This window comes from Microchirus variegatus (assembly GCF_963457635.1).
Source record: "Microchirus variegatus genome assembly, chromosome: 11".
Taxonomy (NCBI): Eukaryota; Metazoa; Chordata; class Actinopteri; order Pleuronectiformes; family Soleidae; genus Microchirus; species Microchirus variegatus.
The window spans coordinates 18,834,700-18,858,985 of NC_139812.1; the positions used below are offsets into that span (position 1 = coordinate 18,834,700).

General features: G+C 39.5%; 3 protein-coding genes across 3 annotated transcripts; 2 read left to right on the forward strand and 1 right to left on the reverse strand.

The window, feature by feature from the left end:
* Nucleotides 1–829: 829 nt before the first annotated feature.
* fbxo9 (F-box protein 9) lies at nt 830–6,276 on the reverse strand. The gene is made up of 13 exons (XM_083897841.1): nt 6,137–6,276; nt 4,705–4,776; nt 3,647–3,778; nt 3,498–3,555; nt 3,204–3,303; nt 2,895–3,052; nt 2,674–2,788; nt 2,394–2,512; nt 1,978–2,068; nt 1,794–1,889; nt 1,615–1,705; nt 1,321–1,469; nt 830–1,237 (listed from the first exon to the last, which is right to left on the reverse strand). Exons 1-13 carry the CDS (start codon nt 6,137–6,139, stop codon nt 1,129–1,131), a joined length of 1,293 nt encoding a protein of 430 aa, XP_083753967.1. The 5' UTR covers nt 6,140–6,276; the 3' UTR covers nt 830–1,128.
* A 2,865-nt stretch (nt 6,277–9,141) lies between these two features.
* On the forward strand, nt 9,142–18,249 carry LOC310933642 (serine/threonine-protein kinase ICK-like). The gene is made up of 14 exons (XM_083897177.1): nt 9,142–9,199; nt 10,168–10,423; nt 10,571–10,625; nt 12,655–12,776; nt 12,875–12,954; nt 13,043–13,175; nt 14,055–14,226; nt 14,741–14,908; nt 15,441–15,881; nt 16,294–16,496; nt 16,603–16,745; nt 16,911–17,027; nt 17,123–17,230; nt 17,305–18,249. The coding sequence occupies exons 2-14, from the start codon at nt 10,323–10,325 to the stop codon at nt 17,454–17,456; spliced, it is 1,995 nt and encodes a 664-aa protein (XP_083753303.1). The 5' UTR covers nt 9,142–9,199; nt 10,168–10,322; the 3' UTR covers nt 17,457–18,249.
* Nucleotides 18,250–20,467: 2,218 nt separating this feature from the next.
* LOC310934159 (glutathione S-transferase 3-like) lies at nt 20,468–23,880 on the forward strand. Its single transcript, XM_083897828.1, has 7 exons — nt 20,468–20,500; nt 20,590–20,720; nt 21,952–22,003; nt 23,058–23,190; nt 23,293–23,419; nt 23,499–23,624; nt 23,724–23,880. The coding sequence occupies exons 2-7, from the start codon at nt 20,634–20,636 to the stop codon at nt 23,844–23,846; spliced, it is 648 nt and encodes a 215-aa protein (XP_083753954.1). The 5' UTR covers nt 20,468–20,500; nt 20,590–20,633; the 3' UTR covers nt 23,847–23,880.
* The last annotated feature ends 406 nt before the right edge of the window (nt 23,881–24,286 follow it).

The window sequence follows — 24,286 nt, forward strand, 5'->3', positions numbered from 1 at the left end:
GCAGGGGGTGAGAGCAGCGAGTGAAAATCCGCTTTACAGCAACAGTTTTAGACTCGGTTATGATCCGCGATGTGTCAGATTTATAATCTCTCTTGATCGCACGATAACAGTTGGTCAGAGAAACAGAGGAAATCTAAATATAAAATCCATTTGCACCGTTTCTGAGAGTTTAATACAGTAAGTACGTAAGGTTAATCTATATAGCACCTTTCACATACTGTAAATAAAGTCTCAAATTAAAAACAACTTCACATTTTAAACAAGTCCAAGGATTAATATCAACTATACACCTTCAGACAATTCCTGTGTAAGTGAATATAGTATTTATTAATCCCTGGGGTGATTTTCTGGCGTAATTAAGTATTATCTTCACGGCTTCATTTAATGGCTCTACATTGGTGTCAGTTAAAAGAGTAAATGAAGGCTTCATCCCAGTTTTTTTTGCTAAAAAGCATCAAAACATGAGGATTTACTTGTACAAAATGTGCTTTTGCAAAGTCTGTTGTTTTAGAGTAGTTTAGAAACCAAAGCATTCAATTCACAAATGATATCAGCCTAATCCAACTTTCACATTTATTTTTTTTCCTCCTCTGTAAATCCTGTTTGATTGGTTGGTTTCCAGAAATACATGGATTATAACCTCTGAGTCCACAGCAAAGATAAATAAAGTCTGACAGTACATCTGTAATGCATTTCACCATAGCTGTGAAACCGTGAGGTTAATATAAAAGGTTTGAACATGTCATGGAATTTCCCTGGATTATCTTTGAATACTGTATTTGTTCATCCTTTGTTAACAAAACACATTGTGAGAGCGTGTTCTTTTCACCAATGTTTATTCAAGGGAGAAAGTGACGAACACACGAACATTAATAGCAGAACACTCTTTGCTAAGAACAGGTAGAGATCAGTTGCTAATTATTTTAGCTCTCAGCACATTGCCATCATTTCTGAAATCAGAAAATAAGTAACGAATCAATCACGTAAACCTGAAACGTGGCATGCTGTGACGTGGAAAAACATTTTTGATGTAGCTGCAGCACAAACTTAACAGGGTTGACGAGTACATATTTTATGTAAATGCCGTCGGAACGTTTGCCTGTGATCTTCACAGGTCTCCATGCGGCGTTACAGTGGCTGCTCAGACGAAGCAGTGTAACTCTTCACACGTGCAAAGTAGAAGGGTGTGTACATCCTGTTCAGATCAAACGTCGTGACAACGGTTTCTCCAGTCATCCTAAAAATGTAACTCTTGTCAATGACTAGACAAACAGGCAAATCATTCGACTGGTACAAAACCACTGGTACATCTTGTCTTACTTGTAGTTTATGTGGCAGGAGTGGTGGATCCATGTCAGCTTACTCTGGCGCCCCCCAGAGGACACATGCAGTGCCACATGGAAGCTGTGTTCAGCTTCTGGTGCTGGGTTCCGCCTGCAGAACCGACTTCTTTGAATCTCGGCCCCTTTCTGCAGTAGTAAAAAATAAAGACAATTAGACTAGTGCAGCAAATTTAGATCTTATTTTAAAAGCGCTGCCTTTGTCGAGGTGACGTGTACATTTTCTATAAGGTAACATTAAAACAATGAGCATAACAAAGCAAGTAGTATTCACCTCCTCCTTTTTCTTGCAGACAGCAAAAACTTTGGTTTGATTGTCTGTCTCCTGTGACAGACGGAAATGACCATGCAGGACAGAATCCAGTCTGTAAAAAAAAAATATATTTAATGATCGAGACAGAGGGACGTGCCTGTGGTCGTCAAACCCGAGTTTGTAGAAAACAGAGGGTGGACCTGTTGTTTCTTGTACGCAAGCAGGGAACGACCGACTGAGGGTCATCGGGGGTGGTACACATGAGGACGTGGCCGTCAGGGAAGAAGCGGAGGTACCTGTGAAAGTGATGCCAACACTTATTGTAGCTTTGACATGCAATTGTAATTTAAAAATAATCATTTAAAATAAAATAAAAATTTCTACCTGTAGAACTCAACTTGGTGCCAAGGTCTGTAGAATCCATCCAGCGATTGCACTCCTTGACGAATGTATGATGTCTTGCTGATATAAACACCTATGAAAGTTCAATAGAAAAAAAAGCATTTGCCTATATAAAAACCAGTTGAATTAGCCAGTTTTGCAACTTTCTTTTGAGACTATGATCTTCAATCTTGCACTTGATGCATTTTCATAAATAAATAAATAGTTGACTCATTAACCACAAACCAGTTATTTTCCATAGCCGTGTTCATCAGTAAAGTCTAAGCAGAGGCACCACACTTGAAGTCACACCACACTTTGAACTTGGATGCAAACTATGGCACAAAACTGACGTTTCTGGTCTCATAAACTAAGACGGTACATTCTAGTTAAGTAAGTAATTAAATTCTGTACTTTACCATCAAAACGGACACGAGGCCTTTGCAGAAACATCTCCCTCCAGGATTTGAAGGGTACAGTTTTGATGCAATTCCGTCCCCAGACCCGATAACAAGCTAAACGCCAGATTTCTGGGTCTCTGGAGAGAATTTAAGAGTGAGAACAAAATGATGAAGTCTGAGTAAATCTAAAACCACACACACACAACTGCCTCTCCATTAATTGTTCACAATATATATATTGTGAACAATATTTTTTCCTGATCACAATTAGGCTTAAGTTGAAATAGGAGGGACTCACCTTGCACAAATGTAGAACCCCCGGCAAACCAAAGACAGCTGTTCCAGGGCTCGTATGTCCAGATCGTTCGACACAACCCAGCGAAATATGTACATCAGAATTTCCCACGGCAAGGCTGCATTTACAATAAGACAGGGGAAAAGGATTGATGACAGTTAATTCACGTTTGTAATGACCTCAGTGTTTGCAATCTAATTGATTAAATTTTTTTTGTTTTTTACCTGAAATGTGCGTCTGAGTCATTTCCAGCTCAGGAATGCAAATCTTTGGAGAGAGGCTTTCCAGATTGAGCTGCTGCTCAAAGTAGGCAAGCAGATCCTCAATCTCGCCGTCAACGTCGCTGTCCCCCATTTTGCCATCGACAAAACCGTGCTTCGTGCTAGAAAAATAAAATACATAAATTCTTTTGAGTTATGGCGAGGAATACGTGTTGTCCAAGTTAAACTTATGGAAATTCTCGCCCATGAGCTATTGAAATTCACAATGTCGATTTGGTTCAAAACAGAATGCCCCAAAAAAAAGAAACTCACTAGCTTTGTCCAGCTCTCTCTGCTTTGGGAGGACGGCTGTAGTTGATTTTGAACTCAATGTCAGGCACAAGCTGCATAGCCAGGCGATAAAACTTTATAGCTGGGGAGGAAAAAAAGAGAGAAATTATGAAGAAACAATGTGGTTACTAATAGACATTAATAATTCACCATTCAGTGTTGTGGTGATGGCCTTTCATTGTTGATTTCTGAAACAATTTCCATCCAAGATAATGAATGCTGGTTAGAAATATGATATTTTAAAAGAACATGACATAAGACACTCTGCAAACATACCCTCATAGACGGCTCCATTCTGCTCTTCCTGAACAGCTCTCAAGAACAGCTCTGTGGCCTGGGGGGAGAAGACTCATTGTAGTATTTGAGTGGGATATAGTGACAGCACTCAATACCACACATCGTGAAGAAATCACTTCAAAACGTACTTTCTCCTCCTGAGAAACATCTTGGTTCCTCTTCAGACCTTTAGCTCGCAGCAGTCGGTCACCTGCTCCATAAGGTCCAGAGCCCGGTTTGAGCTCAGACATCCACTGAGCTCTGAACGCATTGAGCTCCAGCTGCAATTAAATTTAGAAAGTTTTAAGTGTCAAGAAATAAACAACTTCTGAATTAGCTCTAGAGGGAGACAGATTAATAGGTCATCTGATGACTCGTTAATCTAAACCCCCACATTTTTCTTTTTGGAAACTTGATAAAATGCTTCCAAGAAACATTTTCATCCAAGACAGGGTATATGCAGGAATACAGAAATCAATTTCAATACCTTTTTAAGACTTCTTAAAATATTTTAAGGCCATATCGCCACTTCAAGCTGTAATAGGCAACACATCATTCACTTACAGAACTTGGAGCACAACCATAGAGTTTATTTTATTCTTTTACTGATATTATTTCGCGCCAGGAGGAGCATGTTCGCCGGAGCATGTACGCAGCACGGCCTGAGTCGATCTTGCAGGGAGAGCATGCCTGCACGTCAATGTTTTTAACAAATGCGGGGAGGAAAATAAATACAAGTATGCATACTTTCTGCAGTCAACCTCTATGGACAAAATGTAATACATCATGAAATCGCGATTGAGATTTTTGAAAATACTTTTTAAGGGGTTTAATTTTCCCAAAATTGATTCATTAAAAAAATTGATTAATATTTTTTAAGACCCTGCAGACACCCTGCAAGAGTTTATTTGACAAAGTATAGCCATCAACATTGATTTCTCAGCCACAGAAGAATTCACATCATCAGTAACCTTGAAAAGTTCATAAGCAAACTTGCCAAAGGGTTGCTTCGGCATACATTCTCTTAAAATGAAACACCCTTTCAAATAGAGCACAAACAAGTAGGAAACAGAATTCAAATATAAAACTGCATGACAGAGTGAGAAATATTGTTCTGGTAAGGGTTGAGACAAATGCAACTGCAACTGCCACAATCAATAATGTATTCATCTGAAAAAACATTAGTCAACTCATGATATCTTCTCACCTGAAGGTTTGGGTCATCCGAACCTTCATCTTCATCCTCGATTGTGCCTCCGATATCCGCATTTTCGTCAGCCTTCACACCAAACAAGTGAAGTGTTACTTAATACCTTTATGAGATGCATTAAATAAATAGTAATCCCCTAATGATTTCATTGTTACTTTACTATTGTGGTGTTTAAATAAAGCAGAAGGAGTACAGTAGAAGCATACAGTCGAAGTACATTTCACTATATTTATCAGACAGTTGCAATTTGAAGTTTCTTGTCAGAATAATGTTTATACAGAATATATGCAAATAACTGGCCATATAATTAATGTCAACATTCCTTTCTTGCAATTATATAACAAAATGAACACAGTCTATTGCCTGAAACTTCAAGGATTTGACCCCCAATCACTTGATAACGGTCATATTTAATGATTCTCATTATTTCCCAGATCAAGGAAATGCATCTGCTGATAAAGCATCCACACAAATTATCAATTGTATCTTAATAGGGCTGCAACTAAAGATTATTTTCAGAGCCGATCAATCTGTTGATTATTTTCTCGATTAAGTGAGCACTTGTCTGGTCCAAACAATGTCGATCAGTGTTTTCCAAACATGAAAATGATGTTCTCAAATGTCTTGTTTTGTCCACAAACCCGAAATTATTCCGTTTTAATGATGGCTTTGTTATATGGAGTAAGGAACCCAGGAAGTATTCACATTTAAGAAGCTGAAAAATCACTCAAACCAATTAACCAATTAATCGAATAATCATTGCAGACCTACTAGAATACCATATTATACATTATATTATTTGAAAATTTGTGTTTTGTGACATAAGATTAAAGCAAAATGTAACCGCCAAAGTAGTTGTAGTTTAGTTCAACTTCTACTTTGGGCACTTCAAATTCTCATATACCTTGTGGACCTCCGCCAGGAGGTATACCAGGGTTTGTTTGTCCGTCTGTCTGTATGTCTGCAACATAACTCGTAAAGTCACGGACGGATTTGGATGAAATGTTGAACAAGTGATTACATTTTGGGTGTGATCCGTACACACTGCGTGCCAGGGTGTATTTTGCAGGCACTGAGCTGCCTTGGCTGAAGTCTGCGCTCTCCGAGTGCTTTTCTATTTGCTATTTAAGGAAATAATCTGATGCATTTCGACAGCTGCTGGTCATATAAGTAAATCGCTAACTGTTCCAATACTGTTTTGAAGTTCGCATTAAAGCACCAACTCCCTGCTATAGAAAAAAAAACCTTAATATTGTAAATCCAGGACACAGAAACAAATTGGTAATACCGAAAAGCACACGCCACACTACACTGTTGATTAAAGGTTACCACACAGGTGGCGTTAGCTCAAGAAGTTAGCCTGCTAACTAGCTCGCGGGCTAACTCGGCCTCCGCGTGAATAACAACAGAAAAATGCATAGTCACCCACCATGACAGCTGGACGCAAAGTCTTCCGTTTATTCCCACAAGCCGACAACACGAGCGTTTACAGTTCACGGTCGGAGAAACGGATAACACAGCGAACATATTTACGAGCTCGCAGGAACGCAGCCATCTTGCTGAGTGGCCTGGAGCTTTACAGGAAGTGGAGGCACGAGAGTGGCGAAGCCCTGCGAGGAAACACCTCTCATCTGGTGGGGCCTTGTCACAGATACAGACTGGCAGAGAACCTGGTTGTTATTACCACACGAGTTCTCTATTAACTATTAAATTAGGGAAGGACGTGTCAAAATTCCAAACAATATACAGCGCTTAACATATTTATAAGGCCACAGCAGCCCTAAATGAACAGCACTGGGAATTATCAAAACATTGTTTTATGTTTCTCTAATGGTTAATACACCAGTATGTAGAAGCTCTTTAACTGAAATTATATATATATATTTAATGCTAAAATATAATTATTATTGTTTATTATATTGTATATTGTTATTTATTGTAAACAAAACAAAAAAATGGTAAAGCACATTATTATTTTTTGATTAAAATATATTCCTGAACAGAAAAGTAGTTGATTGTTGTGCTTAATTTCTGATTTCTCAGAGAAGCCCAGTGAGCTAGCTCAAATGTGTGTATAAAAGGGTGAATTCAGTTTATTTGCCAAATACATTACAAATAACATTTTTGGTTTTAAATAAGTTTTTTGAAAGACTTCTCAAATATTTATGTTTTGTTGGTCTAATCATTTTTTTTTAAAACACTGTATATCCAATTTGCACTTTTCCAAATTCTTGGATATTGACAACAAATTTGTTACAATGAGCCTGAATTTGTTGACTAGAAATTTACGTGATAAGCAAACTTGCGACACATATTAAAATCACAGGTAGAGATGTTATACTATACTTTAAAATACTTTATATGATAAATACAGATTATTTCACTAGATTTTTGTTGCACTTAAAAATAATCACTTTATTTATACAGATTATTTAATACATTATTTCTGATTTTAGATTTTACATACAGATTATATCACTACATTACTACTATTAGGTTATAGATTTTTTCACCACATTATCACCACATTGAGAGTATGGAAAGGGGGGGGGGGGGGGGGGCGTTTCTTACCCGCTTATCCTCGAAGAGAGGGTGTGTCGCTTTGGTTCCAACCACAAAATTATAGAACATCACTGGAATTAGCTGGTTATTCCAATAACAAAAGTCTTTAAAGGCGATCGCTGTAAAGCATGCATTGATTTCTCTTGAAAAGTGAATGGTGCCTTCCTGAAGGTCTGCAGTGTCCAACTGTGTCAAACTGTCTTCTTCTGTAGCTGTAGACGAGTTTGTTTGAGTTGAGCTGAAGAGGCTTCTTCAGTTTTGACTAACTGGTTAAAAACAGGTATTTGACCTCTGAGGTTACATACATACCTGTCTAGAGAGTCGTTAAGTTTGCAGATCTTTCACTCCTCCCCCGACCCTTTCAGGTTGTTGGTCTATTGCTGTCTTCTTCTTTGTCAGATGTTCTCCTTTTTTAGAGTGTTTTTAATGAAGGTTCAAGAAAGGGACGTTTCGCATGCTCACGAGATCGTTTCGCGTGCTCACCAGATACTGTTAGAGGCTAAGCTAACCAACTATGTGTGTGCGTGCGTGCGTGTGACATCAGTGAGTGAAACAGGAAGTGTGTGTGCGCCGTGTTGTTGTTTATGTTGGAGAGCCGCAGCGAGAGACTGTCACGCTTCATACTGTTGCTTGGTTATGTTCTCCCCTTCACGAGAGATTCTCATTGTACCCAGAGAGGCTGTGCATCACCCTGCAGTTCTGAAATAAAGTGCTGTGTTTAACGCAGACGGCAGTTCCCCAAACCATAGTAAAGGGACCGCTATAACTCCTTAGCTTGGGTTAGCTCGTTCGGCAATAACATAACAACTACAGGACTCCGTCTGCGATCACGTGCGGCATGTGATCGTTTCGCGTGCCCACACGAAAGTATCTAGTGAACACGCGAAAGTATCTTGTGAGTGCGCAAAACGTTTCCTTTTTTTTTTCTCCATGTCCCTTTAGGGGCTCCGTAAAGATCAGAACACAGGCGCTGAAACCCTTTTCAGACCACATCAACGACACAGACAAGAACCCTTGAAACACCCTGGCCTTCTTGGATTGTGCTGTGCACATGGGAGAAGACAGAAACCCCAGCATCGAAATATACACCCATCATCAGAAAAAAAAAATGGTTTCCATTTTTTTCACTTGTGGCCCTAATCCTTCTCCTTAGGGTTTGACTACCGTTGTTTCTTTTTAAAATAAAGAAGTTATTCGATCTCAGCTTCTTAAATGTCAATATTTGTATTGTACAGAAGAGGATTTGGCCCCATGTGAAAACTTTTTTGGGAAATTTTTTTTAAAACAATAATCAATCCTAATAAATCAATTCTGTTAATCTCAAAATGTCTGACTTTTTTCTTCTTCTAACAAACAAGTTCTTTGATCTTAGCTTCTTTAATGTCAATATTTGATCCACTGTGACAGTAAAAGCAATATTTTTTGTGGACCGGAAATCAGATATTGGACCCAAAGAAGACAAATCAAAACAAGAGATGAATTAACTTTTTGCATCCGCCTTTGCAGTGACGTTTGATTCAGATTAGATATTGTTTGTGAAGGGTTTTGAATCATATTAAATAAATATAAAATAGCTCAATGTGGTTTCATACGTTATGCTGTGTGCATTAACGGGACATCAACACATGGCAAACAGTACAAACGGTTGAGAGGGAGGCAGCAGATGACCATTTCAAATCTCGCGTTGTATCTTTGGAGAGCTGTGATTTGTTATGATGAGACCGCATCAACGCGAGACTACGATGCCTCCCTCCCAAAAAAACGGCCTAGCAGGAATTATATTTATGTTGTGTGGTGATGCGTGTTGTTGTTTTTAAACGCAGTGGATTAGATAATCTCAACCAGAAGGGATTATTATCCGCTCAGATATTTATTGAGCCTCGTCCGCAGATGCTCGTCTATGTGTGGATGTCGATGTAACGGAAGGAGGGTGAGTGTGTTCCGCTGCTTTTCGTTGTGTTTTGGGCTGTTTTTGGTCTAAAACAGCTGGATTAGCTGTTAGCACAACAACATCACATTTAGCAACAACTGTACTATGTCCGTTCACCATTAACTGCAGCACTCGACTCGTTAAACGTTAACCAAACACCAGTGTAGTATTGGGTAAACCACACGTTCACCTAAACAACGTGGATAACATCACAATCGTGATTATTTAGTGCTAAGTTAGCTTTGAGACTGCAAATGAACCTAAACTAGAAATACAGCCACAAATTAACGGGGGGAAACATGGAAAACAGCGTAAAAATGACGAAGGCCAGTGATTTAAAAGCGAACACTGCTGCCCACTGGTGGAATTGTTTAAGATTCAGACTTTAGACTTCTTTTTTGTCCATTACATTCACATAAAGTGGACATTTGCCTTTGGCAGTGTCTAAAAACACAAACACACAAGACATAAATTTAAAAATAGTATACAAAATACAATTTTGGCGAGTCATGTTTGGGCTTCTTTGTTTTGGAAGAACAAATAGGAAATGGTGTCTTTTAAATGACTGCACAAATGTGTTGTTAAATCAGATTAATAATATCGGCATCAGTAGTTTGTGATATCGGTGTTGTATCGCACACAAATAACTGGTATTGTCACATCCCTAATATATAGTACGTATACCTAGTATATAGTGTTAATACATGTACTGTCTTTTGTTTTTTGTGACAAATTAACAAAACAACTGAAAGGCTCTCTCTGTACGTCTTGAAATAGTTTCCCCGTCATAAAGTTTGTCTGCAGTATGGACACATGTAAAACGTGGGGTTATAACATTGTTGTAACTCTCAGTCAATCAAGTTACTGTGTGTCATGCCCACTTTGTTGTTGGTAATGGACTATGACATTGGGATCCATACAGCTCTACACAGATTAACATCTTTGTCACCAATCCCTTGTCTTCTCAGATAGACGAGGGCAAGTCCATGATACCATGAGTCCTCCAGCTCTGCCTGCGGTCTTCTGCTGTTGTCACAGGAAAATCTGGTTGCATTCAGCAGCAGGAGATGAACACATGGATATTTTCAGCCCATGATGACATGGAAACATAAGCATAAGCATAATGGATAGATACACCAACATCAGACAGCTTGGGGACGGCACCTACGGCTCAGTGATTCTTGGCCGTAGCCTGGAGTCAGGAGAGCTTGTTGCCATAAAGAAGTGAGTATCTGGATGTTCATTATGTGTTTCAGTGGAAACTGCAATAAACCTGATGTTTTTCAGGCCGAAAAGTGATGTTCAGAAATATATATAATTGTTTTAAACATGCATCATAAAGACAAGCTAATGAGTTGGTTTATTTTCCAGAATGAAAAGAAAGTTCTACTCTTGGGAAGAATGCATTAACCTCCGGGAAGTCAAGGTGAGTTCATTGTTTTAACAGTTTAACACTTTTGAACACACAAATGCATTATAGAAAAATCAACCCAACACTATTCTTAGTAAAAAGCTATTTTAGAGTCATGGTTTAATCATAATTTAAAAGAGAATCTTATCAGTATCCGTTTAGTTCAACGTTTAATAGATAGTTAAAATATTCTGAAAACAAATGTTTTCAGACTGATGTATCGAGAAATATTGGATCTTAAGTAGGGTTGGGTTAAAAAAAACCAAAAAACCTTGCCAGTTCATATTGATCTTAATCTGAAATGTCTGATATTGATTCATAAAGTCCTTGGATTTATGTTTTTCGCAATTAAACATATGCCATTTCCTGTATCCTCTTCACATAACTCATGAGACTTGATTTGTTTGTCACTGTAATGGCTAAGCTTAAAGCTTAAAGTCACTGAGGGGCTGCTATACCGGCTAATAACAACAAGTAAATGGCTAATGACTTAGCTGACGCGCTCGTTGCAACGTTACACCGATGCCCGTAGTGTTCAAGAATAATACAGACCAAGTTCGTCCTCTTTAGCTTTATGTTGTTTTATTTCTCACCACATGCAAGAATCAACTGGTGTCCATTTGTTTCCAAGTATTTCCAATAACAAAAGCCAGCGCATCGTTGCGTTCGACAGCGGTCCTCCGACTAGCAACACCTGTTACCTGTCTGAAGGTTCCTAGCTAAATAAGAAACACGCGACCCCCCCAACACCACAGTGACACCTAGTGGACGAGTTGTGTCCTACACACACACCACACATGAACATGGTTCTTACAGTCACTTTCCATCTATGATGTAGAACCAGAAACACTCCAAACACGCTGCTTTATTTCAGATGTTGTGATTGTCACTAAAGTTTAGTTTGCCTGTGTCACCACAAAACAACACAACATCACTGTAAAAAGGGCATGGAGGCAGACGAGTCGGTGCTCACAGCGCCCTCTGCTGGATAACTTAGTAATTACTTCAAACAGTGAATTATCAGAGGACTCAACTGGAGAGTTATTTTTTTGATCGAGGTCTCTTTTATTTTCCAAATATAACAAACAAAAGATATAGAATTCACATATGGAATGGTCTGGAGAGTTATTTTAAGTTTTAAAAGTGTATTAATGTAACTACTTTGGGTTCAACTGTTAATATAGACATGCGTTTTAAGTATGCAGCAACTTTTTAATGAGATTTTAATGTTCTACAAATCGCAGCATTAGTTGTGTGAAGTTATCTTTCATGGTAGAGAAAAGTGAAACATCTCTAAATTAGTTGATATCAAATTGAATAAAATCTGCAAAATTCACATATCTGTACTTGGACTTTGTTATTGATATTTCTAGCAACTTTTTCTACAATCCATTTCCCCTAATTTCCTGTGTGGGTTGATTTTTCTGCAATTTTTGTGTTGCCCAGAGAAGTTAATAACGACGTGATGATTTCTGTATAATTGTAGCCCAGTTGTCAAACATTTCTGTTGTTTCTTTTCACACCATGTCAGTGTGTGTATGTGTGTGTGTGTTACTGTCTAAATTTCCTCGCAGCTCAGAGTCACTCACCAGCTGTAACTGTAGAAGGTGATTCTTGTGCGCTGTTGTTTTTGAGCTCTGGTTTCCGTCCCGGCCTACACACCCCTCTCTCCCTGAGCTTGACTTTTCTAACGCAGCAAAACGCGTAGAACACACCTGAGTCCTGCTAATTAGATCTTAATTACAGCATGTACAGCTTTCTCTCCTTACTAAACCTGTATCATCCCAGTGCATGGGGAGACTCTACATCCATCCTGCTTCCTATTACAGCTTATTTTGTCCCCCTTTTTTAAATTAATAAAATCACCCCAAACAAACCCAAGCCATGTTTTAACACTGAGGGTTTTTGTTTTTATAGTCCTTAACTGTGCTTCTCAGAATGTTCCGCTGTGACTTGTGTTTAGAATCCAGCATGTTTAGATTAACTTCACGTTATGTTCCATTAACTCTTACTTTAAACATCTCTCTTGTTTTGTTTTTTCCAGTCCTTAAAGAAACTCTGTCATGCGAATGTGATCAAGCTTAAGGAGGTGATTCGAGAAAACGATCACCTGTACTTTATATTTGAGTACATGAAGGAAAATCTGTATCAGCTCATGAAAGACAGGTGCGTATATCTGTTCATCAGCATTTTAAACCATGTGTTTTTTTAAATTTTTATATATATTTAAAGTTGTTTAACTTCTTTTTTTCTTTTCTTTGCAGGACTCGGTTGTTTCCCGAATCTGCTGTAAGAAATATCATGTTTCAGATATTACAGGGGCTCGCATTCATTCACAAACATGGTACGTCTCGTTAACCATCGCCAGGCGTTAAAGTAATATATTCCTTTGTGTCTGGGAGTTAATGTTTGTTTGTTTGTTTGTCTGTCAGGGTTTTTTCACAGGGACATCAAACCTGAGAATCTTCTGTGCATGGGACCAGAGCTGGTGAAAATAGCAGACTTCGGGCTTGTCCGTGAAATCCGATCTCGGCCGCCGTACACGGACTACGTGTCGACCAGATGGTGAGTCGGTGTTACCCCAGTTATGGCAGCATTTATAAATCTAAGTGTGTTTTCGCTGGACTGCCTTCCAGGGCGATTTGCAGCAAGCGCTGTTTTGAAAGCAGTAGTTTCGAGTTGCACCGCCGTGTCAAACCGCACAGTATGAAATTTCTTCCTCGCAATTGAAAACAATAACGGGACACTTGGTTCGATGATGCTGGGAGGCGGCGTGGGAATGTGGAAATTGCCTGTGATCCATTACTGACAAATGCACACAATAAAAATAAGAAAAAAAACTAGTAGTAAGAACACCAATCAACAAGTATTTAAAGATGCCATATGTAAGAATGTGGCCAAAAACGGTTACTACATTCAAATTCAAAATACCGAGGTGTTTTAGGTTTCGTTTTCTGACATAACTGGCAACCTGTGGTTACTCGGCAGCTGAGACTCTACTGACTGCAATGATTGGTAGAAGGCAGTAGGTGGCGCCACATGCCAAAACATGATTTCAAAACATAAACATGATTTGCAGTCTGCAAAATATTTTTTTTAATGCAAATATTTTGGCTGTACTGTTGTTGTTGGTGAGTTCAGTTTGTTATATGAACATTATTCCTGAGTCTCTGTGACATTAGGAGGATTTTATGGCCAGTTGCATTAGATTTATTATATAATGCACCTTTAACATTAGTGTCATCGATCATGTGCATATTTAAGTCTATGAAGACAACCCATTTATAGAAGATCCAATGAGATATCTTTATAAATAAACAGGCAGGCACTTCATCAGAGACATGCAGCGTAACTCTGCCCCCCAGAGGTCTGGACAGTAAAAACAAAAACAAAACATAGTGTTGTATGTGCCTTAAATCCCTATCTCTTTCTATGTTTGTCCAGGTACAGAGCCCCAGAGGTGCTCCTCAGATCCACGATCTACAGCGCACCCATAGACCAGTGGGCTGTCGGCTGCATCATGGCAGAGCTTTACACCCTCAAGCCTCTGTTCCCAGGCTCCAGTGAAGTTGACACCATCTTCAAGATTTGCCAGGTTTTGGGCACACCAAAGAAGGTAATAATCAGAAACACACCAAACACAGATTAAGAGATTAAATACAGCGAAATAGGAACTGAAGTGTTGTTGTTTTCACATTTCAAATTATGTTATTGGCATTTAGATTTTAATGATGTCACTGGTGTATATGTATATCAGCGAGCTGTCAATGGCTTTAACACGCACAATATGTGCATGAAAAGGCTCAAGATTGTCTTGAATAAACCTGGCATAAAACAGCAGTCATGTTTCAACACGAAATAGACATTAATTAAGGTTCCACCCCAGGTTTAAGAGAGCCAGAGTCGTGCTGTTGTCCAAGTGACACTTAAATCTGTGTCGTTTTAAAACTGCCAAAGTCTCAGCGCAGCAGCAGCAGCTTAGCTGTTTTCATGTCTGAATCTGTAGTATTGTGTCAGACTTCAGCCCTCACTATTTCCTGATTGACTATTCTGCTACTACTAGTTGTGTCAAAGTCGATTAATAAAAGTGTAGTACATTCACTGTGTAATATATATTTTTTTCCCTCTAGAACGATTGGCCGGAGGGGTTCCAGCTGGCCAGTGCGATGAACTTCCGTTGGCCTCAGTGTGTTCCCAGTAATTTGAAGACGCTGATCCCAAATGCCAGTCCTGAAGCTATTCATCTGATGACAGATCTGCTTCAATGGGATCCCAAGAAAAGACCGTCTTCTGCCCAGGTAGTGTCTGACCTGTGTGTGCAGTGTTTCATATGCTGTGTCACTGACTTTCCTGTGTTGTTCTCAGGAAGTGACTCGTTTTTGGCGTGTTTCCACCATGTTACAGTTGTTACAGACTGAGAACAGTACCTTTTACGGGATATGTACAATACCGTTGATCCAGTGTGACGACAATGACATTGAAAACGACACAAGCGGGCTGTTTTTTGTTTATATTCTGAATGGAGATGCAAAACAATACGTACCAAACGGTTCCACTCAATGGAAACACAACATTAATGTAAACGCAAGTCGAGGCAACAGCCGCTACTGGTGAAACGACTTGACTACCCTCAGGATGGAGCTTGACTGAAAACACAAAACAGTTTCCAGAGTAAATTCCACTATGCTATTCATCAGAGGGATTAAGTATTCTTGCCTCTACCTGCCCCTGTGCTGCCACTGTATACATGCAAATGCTCCCTCAGTCTGATCCAGCTTTAACACACAGTGTAAGCCGATGTCATGAGTCCAAATTGTTCCGTCTTCTCAGGCTCTCAGGTACGCTTACTTCCATGTGGGCCAGGCTTTGGGAACTCCACAGCAGATCTTGGAGCAGGGCCGACCTCACCCGGCTCCTGTGCCACTGCAGGCTCCTCTGCAGTCTCAACAGACGCTGCTACAGCAGCAACAGCAGCAGCAGCAACAACAGCAACAGCAGCAACAGCAACAACAGCAACAACAGCCCCTGCTGCTGAAGCCTGTGCCTCCCTCTCAGCCTGCACCTCACAACCAACACTGCTCCGGCTCCAGGCCTCTCCAGCAGATCCAGCCCTCGCCTGCACCTGCAGCTCTGCAGGCTGGAGCGTACCAACTGCACACAAAGCTGATGCGACCGCAGCAGCAGCAGAAGCACATCCTGAAGCAGGAACAGCCTGAAGCAGCACAGCGGAGTTATCTCCCTTATATCGTAGACAAGGGTCTCCAGACCAAGGTGTGTGTGTTTGTTTTTTTGTATTACCACACGTGGGGTTTCCATCAGCCTGTTTTTCAATATCACATGACTGTATAATGTCATGTGATCTATATTTTGCTGCTCTGGAAAAATATGGAAAACTGTGGATTGGGTGGGTAAGAGGAGACACGTGTTGGACTTAGTACTAAAGACGTTACTGCTACAATAAAAAGGTGAAAGCAGCAATGAAAGGTGACCATGTCATCATGATTGTCCCTTCTTATCTTGGTTTTCAATGTCCAATATTGGCTAAACAGCAGTGAATGGAAACTTACACAAATGTGAACTAAAGCCTAGCATGTGATCCTGTAGTTTAGACTTGGACGCTAGATGACGTTATGAACATGTTATCGTGCAGATGTTTTACTCATACGTTGATTGTACTTTTTAGCAAACTAGACAGGAGTCGGAAAATGCCAACCTACTGAGCCATCACCTGAAACCTAAAGGAGGGCGGCGACGATGGGGACACGGCGGCGCTCACCTGAAAGGCGAAGACTGGGATGAGTATGAGGAACCCGACCTGACGTCTATTCTGGGAAAACACGATTTCTCCACGGAGAAGTCGAGGCCCTGTGACGACGTGCTGAGCAGGTTTGATATGATGCTTTAGTGCATAAAAACGACACAGGATCTGAACTTCACATCACCTGTACACGCCTCACTCAAAGCTCTCTTTTGTTTTTTTTGTTTTTTTAAGATACGGAAATGTTCTCGACTTCAGTCGACCCAGTGAAAAGGAAGACGCGCCTTTAAACCTGAATAAGAGTACAGCTTATCAAGAGCCATCGAGGACTGCGTCTGCTAAACAACACTATCTGAGACAGTCGAGGCATTTACCTGGTAAGATATGTGATGAACTATGTGATGGTTCAAAACTCAGCAGGCATCTTCCTAAGCCCCGCCCATGGGCAGAATCGCAAACAAGCGAAATTTCAATTATAGCAAACAAAAAGTCATATTTTCAAACAAGTAAAAGACAAATGCCATCATAACTCTCTCCCACAGGCATTAGCACAAAGAAGAACGTCGCCATGAATGCCAGTAAATACTTCAGCGGAGGCCATCTTTGGGGCAACAGTAGTATTCCGTTTGGAGGGACTCTGCCCAGCCGAGGTGCTCACGGTAAATCCACCACTTACTGAACATCTCACCCTCAAACTCCACTACAACAAAGCCTCACTGAGCTAAGTTCAAGTCCCTCTTTGTTTATTTTACAGGTACAAATGTGATCCCAGGTGGATACGTGCCATCGTTTTACAAAAAAGACATGGGATCTGCAGGTCACAGAGGTCATCAGGGTCCTTCAGTGGAACGAACGGCATCAAGTAAGTGCAACATCTCAGCCTTTTAGGAAGCTTCCAACCACCTCTCTATTCATTATTTTTTCCTTTTTTATTAGATTATGCAACATGGCGGTCTGGCCGGAGTCAGACGAACACCTCCAGCAACACGCCGCTGGCCAGTGAGGGCACTCCAGATCTGCTGCCTCGCTTACCCGTGCAGACCATCCACGGGCGAACAGACTGGTCCGCCAAATATGGACACCGCTAGTTGCCTGCTTGTGGACTGTTTGTAAAAAATGGATGTAAAGTCTTTCTGTTAACTCTGAAGTCTGAAAATGTGGGTTCCAAATGTCAGCCACACAGTGTCCACTGCTCTGTTTTCCTTTTAAATTGGAGTCAAATTAAAATTAAAAGAAAATTGACATTGTTATTTTGCAAAAAAGACCTGAAACTAGAAATTGAAACCAATAACTTAGCAGGGAAATGTTTTCTCCAATCAAAAGTCGGCTTGTTTTCCTATAAACATCCTCTGCGTCACTTTTTAACCGGAAAGACTTGATCCATGTCTATAAACAGTCTTTAATGTGTGCCCTCACCCCCCTGCCCAAAGAGTAGGCCTAGTTATTTTATAATCCAAATAAATCTGTAACATACATCTTACACAGCAATAAACCTTTGTTTAATGACGTGTACTATAGATGTCGTGAGTTGTCGTACGGCTACATGCAAAAAAAAAAACGGCCAAGATTTGAACCCAGATTTGCTCCATTTTTTTGTGTTTTTCTTAATTATTATTTTCTATTTCTGTGTCTGTAAATAAAAAAATAAAAAAATAAAGGACTGGCCCCACAGAGGTCACAGCTGAACCAGTTCACTACAGATATATCGTTGAATGCTGTTCACCAAACTGTGTCCATGATATGCATATTATAACTTAATGAAATCGCCACTGTGACTTGTGTTTGGCCATTTAAAGCTGCCTCTGTACATTTTTTTTTTTACATTCCTGCTGTATTTGTTTTTTTAATGGTCACCTTGTTTACTCTCTGTATTTTTTATCTGTGCATTTTTGTTTTCAATGAAACGCAAAGCAGTTTTGTAACTTCAGTCACGTTTTTCCATGTTTTCTCATTCTTTACTCTTGGCCAAATGAAGTCGGATTAAAGGCAGTGATTGAGTTAAATTAAACTGATTGGGTATCGTATTTTTACACGTGTGTCATTTTTACATATCGTCTTATTTTCCCTATATCCTGCCAGCAGCTCTAACAGGATAAGGGCAGAAACCCGGGTGCAGCAGTGCACTCCAATCTACTGTGAGGTTAATCCAGGTTAGTAAATACTTAACATGTTACATTTATAACATATAACATGATAAAAAAGACATTTTCTGAACAATTAAGTATATGTTACATGAAAACAATGCTCTTTTTTCATCAGTTATATAATAATTTAATGCTTTGAACTAGCTGACCATGTTTTGGTTAAGGTCTCACTTGTAGCCACTGAGATTTTAATCTCCTATAATTTGTTTTTTGTCATGCTGACACAGCAATAACCAACTAACTAAATAGAAAAAACTGCTCTTAAAGTATGACCAAGCATAAACAGTACAGAGCAGTCATGCACTGTTGATGATTTGTGAAAAGAAAAAACAAACAAACATCAACGTGATGAATGAGTTGTTTTCATAGCTGCACACAGACAGTCTCGGGTGTGTCCGCCCACATCAGGAGCATGATTCTGCAAAAATCATGATAAGAGAAAAGGGATTTGTGTGTGGCACAGCAGTTTCACTATGTCTACATTTAAATGAATAGAAATTGTGGTTTTAACATAAGATAAAACAGTCCTTTATTTGTCCCGCAGTGGGGAAATTTACAGCGTTACAGCAGCAAGACAGTAGAGATAAGGATAATAAATAATAAACATGCATTAATAAGAAAAGTATGATATAAAAAGATATTAACACGAAGACTAGATAAAAGTTAAATAGAGTAGAATGCATAGTGTACATAATAGACAATTTCCAGAATATATACAGTATGGACTAGATATTTACATTATAGATATTTACATTACATTATGCAAATTAAGTATGACCATGCATAAAATGTGGCAGTCTGAGCAGTCATTCACTGTTTGCTCTGTAAAATAAATAAATAAAAGAAGGAAAAATTACATTAAAGTGGTAAAAATCTTTTTAACAGCCTGTCTCTTGGAAGTATGGAAGCTATATATATACAGCATTACATATTTATGGACATATATGTAAATATGTCAGATTATACTGTATCACAAGGCTAGTTTTGTATAGCCATATATTATGATATTACAAAAGAGCAAAAAAAAAAATCAATATAACTGATATTATACTTATGTGCACTTAGTTACAACATTTATAACTGAAAAATATGACCATAAATAATTACAAAACAACACAAAATGTGTGTAGAATTCTTCTTTTGAACCAAGTCTAACACTGCAGCTAGCCTGGCTTGGTTTAGTTTACTAATAAATCACATCATTTACTAATAAATCACATATATATTTTAATACTATAATATCTAATACATACATATATATATACTATATTTATAGAATGATTAAAAATATTTGTTAAAAAGGAAGGCAGACTGCCACGTGCAGCGCCTCATTTGGATGTGTCTGAAGCTTGGAGCTTGACTTCCCTACGTTTCTCCTACAAATGGGCCTTGAGCTTGTTTGGAGGTTCTAGCAGGGGAGCGCAGCTACTGGTATACCGATGAATGGTCGTCCGCCGGGGGGGACCTGGTCCTCTTCCACCGAGCGCGGAGCTTCGGGAGGGACACACATGGATCGTTGAGGGAGGAAGGGGACACCCGCCTAGCCAGCCAGATCAGCCGAATCAACCCTAGCGATCAATGGGGTGACAGATGTCGCAGCCAGATCGCCCTCACATCCAACTCCACACTAAGCGCCACGGTGGTTTTTATACCAGGACACTGGAGAAGCGCTCGCTATCACGGTGTCGCCATGTAAACATGATGATTTTATTTTATTTTTTTTAAACATCACTAACGTACCGCTGAGTACCAATACATTTAGTTTCTCTAAACATAATTGCCGACAACGTTTAGTTATATGTAGAAAGAAAAATACTATTGTTTCCCAAGATGCTTAGCGGTAATATGTTAATAAGGCATGCTGCTATTGGGTGGTATTCACCAATCACAGCCTCTCAGCATTTTCTCTCTTCGAAACTATGAAAATTATATAAAGACTTTTTCAGCGAGTTATTCACTCATCGTCATCCTCGTCTGATCACGGCTGCGTAAGTTTTCTTCAGTCACTTATCACCACAACAACGATTTTGATGAATTCAGTTTGGTTTTCATGTTTCCCCTGCACTTATCTTTGCAGGTTTCCATTCCCACACACACACATACACATCACTAACTGTGACCATGGCTGGAAAAGTTGTTCTTACCTACTTCAATGGCAGAGGGAGAATGGAGACGATTCGCTGGCTTTTGACAGTCGCAGGAGTTGAGGTATTATTAGCAAAAAAAAAAAAAAAGACGTAAATTAGTAATGGTTAAGGTTGGTGATACGGCTTTGTTTAGGCTGTTTACATGAATGGGCGTTACAGAAGCGTCCTAAAGGGAATAGCGTGTGTGTGCTTGTTATTGTTGTAATAGTGCCCAGCACTAATTTGTATAAAAGTGAGGACATTTTGGCTTTGGGGGTTAGGGTTATTAGGCATTTAGGTTATTAGGTTATCAGGTTGTTAGGCATTAAGCTGTAATGGTTAAGGGGCGAGAGAATGCATTATGTCTTGGGGGGGCTAGACCCCCTTATTAACATTCGAGACCCCATGAAATCCTCAAAAGCTAAATTTGATATAAATGTTACAGTGTAATTGGAAAACATGTTTTTTTCCTAAAGATTTCAGTTTTACATATATGATCTACATACATAATACACTTCGCATGCTTTCTTATCATTTTTAACCAGACAAAATGTAAATGATTTTATTTGGAATTTTGTATTTTAATGTTTAAATCAATTGCTTTCCAAATGGCGCTGTGGAAAAGGTCCAACAAATGGGAGATGGGATTTCGCATACTGATTATGTCAGTGAGTGCCAGTTTTGTATTAAGTACCTTAAAGGGATACTTGAGTAAAAGTACAAATATCTTCCCAGTTTTTGGTTGACAAAATGTACTTTTTAGAAGTTAAAGTAGTAGTTGTCTTTCAAATGGAATCCCATGATGTTGCAGTGTGTGAATGGCAAAACTAAAGTGTAAAAAGCAGCTCAACAAGACTAGAAAAGATCTATGTAAATACACACCGTTGTTATACTAAAAGGTTAAGAACAAAACGTTCCTGAATGTGACCTGAGAAGACAATAAACCATAGAAGCAGGAACTCTTTCACCCATTTGTGAATGAGAAAATCACAAAGTTGTTAAACATTAAAAGTGCATACGGGGCATTATACAAGGGCTATTCAAATAATTAAAAGAATAAAAGACAAGTAAAACAACTTTTCCCTTTTCATTTTGACTATTTTGTGTTGGTTTTGATTGAACATGATAATTATCGTGATGTTTGGAGTTTGGATGTGTTGATTTTAGGTGTTGAAACTGTGGCTGTTTGTTTGTTTCACCTCCTGTCTTTTTTTGTTCCCCCCCCCCTTTTTTTTAAATAGTGAAATCAGCACTTTTATGTTTGTGGGAAATGAAAACAATTGAAATGTGACCCACATCTGTTTCACACACAGTTCGAGGAGGTGTTCCTGACCACCAGGGTGCAGTATGAGAAACTCCTCAAAGGTCAGTTCACTTTCAACAACTCGTTTAATGATTAAAAGCTTATTTCTGGGCTAAAGCTCTTTTCTGTGAGTCTTTTTCTGTGAGTCTTTACCACCTGAAAACATTCAATAATTTCCAGCGTCTCACAGTTTTGAAGTCAGTCAGTCGGGGAGTCATAATGCATTTTTCATAAATATTGATTTCATCACAGAATAGCTTCAGATAAGAGTTTACTGTTTCAGTGTTAAATCAATGATAGAAGTATAGGTTACCTTAACCAGGGCGCTAATTACATACGTCAGCTACAGTCATAGCTTATGGCAGCTCCACTCACACTGTAGAGTGGAGTGTAGGAGGCACAAATTATTGCAGTTACTTTATGGTTACGGTAAAGTAGCAGTAAAGCTAGAATGTTTAGTATAAAAAAGATTTCTCACTGACTTGTGCCTGGTTTGATGCCAACTGGGTTGACAGAGGCAGCAAGTTCCAGCTCAAAGGGCTTTCTGGCTGCCTGGTCTTGGTCCTCATGGTTTTTCTAAGTGCAGAAACTTGTAGTGACCTTTCATTGATCCACTCAGAAACACTTAAATGGCAAAAAAATTACACCTGTGGTTTAATTTAGGTAATTTACAGAGCTGCTTTTAGCTGTAATACTCAAACGTTCTCGCTCTGTGTTGGTAAGTTGAAGTAGGCGGCAAAGGGATCTCTTTATTTTGTGCACAAATGGAGTCAAATGACTCGGCAGGTGCTCCTTTGTCTTTGACTGAGGCTTCAAGAATTTGCAGAGCCAGCTCATGCAACGAAAGGCCGACTCTGTCGAAAGAGTTTTTAGAACAGCCGTTTGTACATTTACAAATCTGCAGACTTGAAATGGTCAGACCTGAAAGGGAGAAGTGAAACATGCATACATTCTTAGAAAGGATTAATGTACAGGTTTGTTCAGTGGGAGCTGAGGGAGCAGCCACTCCTTGTCCTCTTTTGTCTGTTCTAGTATGTGAAACTGGTCTGTGCAGAGGGCCAGATTTGTATTTCAACCTCACCTTGCCTTGCATGACTTGCTGTTTTGCCTCTGCAGATGGAGAACTCATGTTCGAGCAGGTTCCACTGGTGGATATTGACGGCATTAAGCTGGTCCAGACCAAGGCGATCCTGAATTACATCGCAGAGAAGTACAATCTCAACGGAGACGATCCCAGAAAACGCGCCATGTACGACCCAGTCACTAAACAGTGCAACGATGGGACCATCTAATTTATCATATTATTATGATTCATTTAATCTGATGTATGTGCGCATTTGCTTTGCCCCAGGGTTAACATGCACTCAGAAGGATTGATGGATCTCATGGAGCTGATTATGACGTTGCCCTTCTTCCCCAATCCACACGCGAATATTGAAACAAAAGCAAAAGCACGCTTTCTGCCCGTGTTTGAGAAGGTACCACTATACGCCCACATTTAGCTCATTCATATTTGGTTGTTTGTGATAAATTAGATGTATTTCATAAACTCCTCAGGCTCTGTCTGGGTTCCCATACCTGGTGGGAGGAAAACTAAGCCGTGCAGATGTTCACCTACTTGAGTGCAGCCTGATGCTGGAGGAGATGTTTCCAGACATCCTCAAAGACTTTCCTAACATCAGGGTAAATGGGACAGTGTTAACAAATGTTGGCATATTACTGGGGAAATATAAATAAAAATACAGGCCTAACACTTTCTGAATGCTGCTCTGTGTGTTGAAGGCTTTTCAAGTCAGGATGAAAGAAATCCCTGCCATCAAAGCGTTTCTGCAGCCGGGCAGCAAGAGGAAGCCACAGCCAGACGAGGTCTATGTGAAAACAGCGAAGGAGGTGCTACGCTTTTAACTTCCACTGTCATTGGAAAAGATCTCCTCACACGTTCAAGTCCTAGTGTTAACATGTAACATGTCGACTTAATAAAATCAAACATTTTTGTTCCGTGTCAAACCTACAGAGCTCTTTTCTTTGACTCACCTGGTACAACAACAACAACAAAAATAACAATTTCAATAGGTTCCTCGCCACCTTTGTGTGCGAGGTCCCTAATAATCATTTAGAGAATCACACCATTTTTAATTTGGCTTTTACTTATTTCAAAAACAGTTTCCCTCTGCAATATTGTGATTATTTTTAGAGCCTGCAGTGAAAAACTGATGTAGTGTGTAAAGTAAAGGCCACATTATTCTTCTCCCACTGCGTAACCACAGAGACCCCTCGAGCCTTCATACTTCTCCGTCGTGGTGACGGATATGCACTGCAATTTCGCGCCCGATCAGTAGGGGTCG

Bases quoted from the DNA above. Each gene is read 5' to 3' on its own strand.
- LOC310933642 (XM_083897177.1), top strand. From the start codon at position 10,323: ATGGATAGATACACCAACATCAGACAGCTTGGGGACGGCACCTACGGC. The intron at 10,626-12,654 runs GTGAGTTCATTG...TGTTTTTTCCAG, and splicing joins TTAACCTCCGGGAAGTCAAG to TCCTTAAAGAAACTCTGTCA. The intron at 17,028-17,122 runs GTAAATCCACCA...TTTATTTTACAG, and splicing joins GCCCAGCCGAGGTGCTCACG to GTACAAATGTGATCCCAGGT.
- fbxo9 (XM_083897841.1), bottom strand. The intron at 3,556-3,646 runs GTACGTTTTGAA...TTCTCCCCCCAG, and splicing joins ATGTTTCTCAGGAGGAGAAA to GCCACAGAGCTGTTCTTGAG. The intron at 1,238-1,320 runs GTAAGACAAGAT...TTACATTTTTAG, and splicing joins TCCTGCCACATAAACTACAA to GATGACTGGAGAAACCGTTG.
- LOC310934159 (XM_083897828.1), top strand. From the start codon at position 20,634: ATGGCTGGAAAAGTTGTTCTTACCTACTTCAATGGCAGAGGGAGAATG. The intron at 22,004-23,057 runs GTCAGTTCACTT...TTGCCTCTGCAG, and splicing joins GTATGAGAAACTCCTCAAAG to ATGGAGAACTCATGTTCGAG. The intron at 23,191-23,292 runs GTACGACCCAGT...GCTTTGCCCCAG, and splicing joins GATCCCAGAAAACGCGCCAT to GGTTAACATGCACTCAGAAG.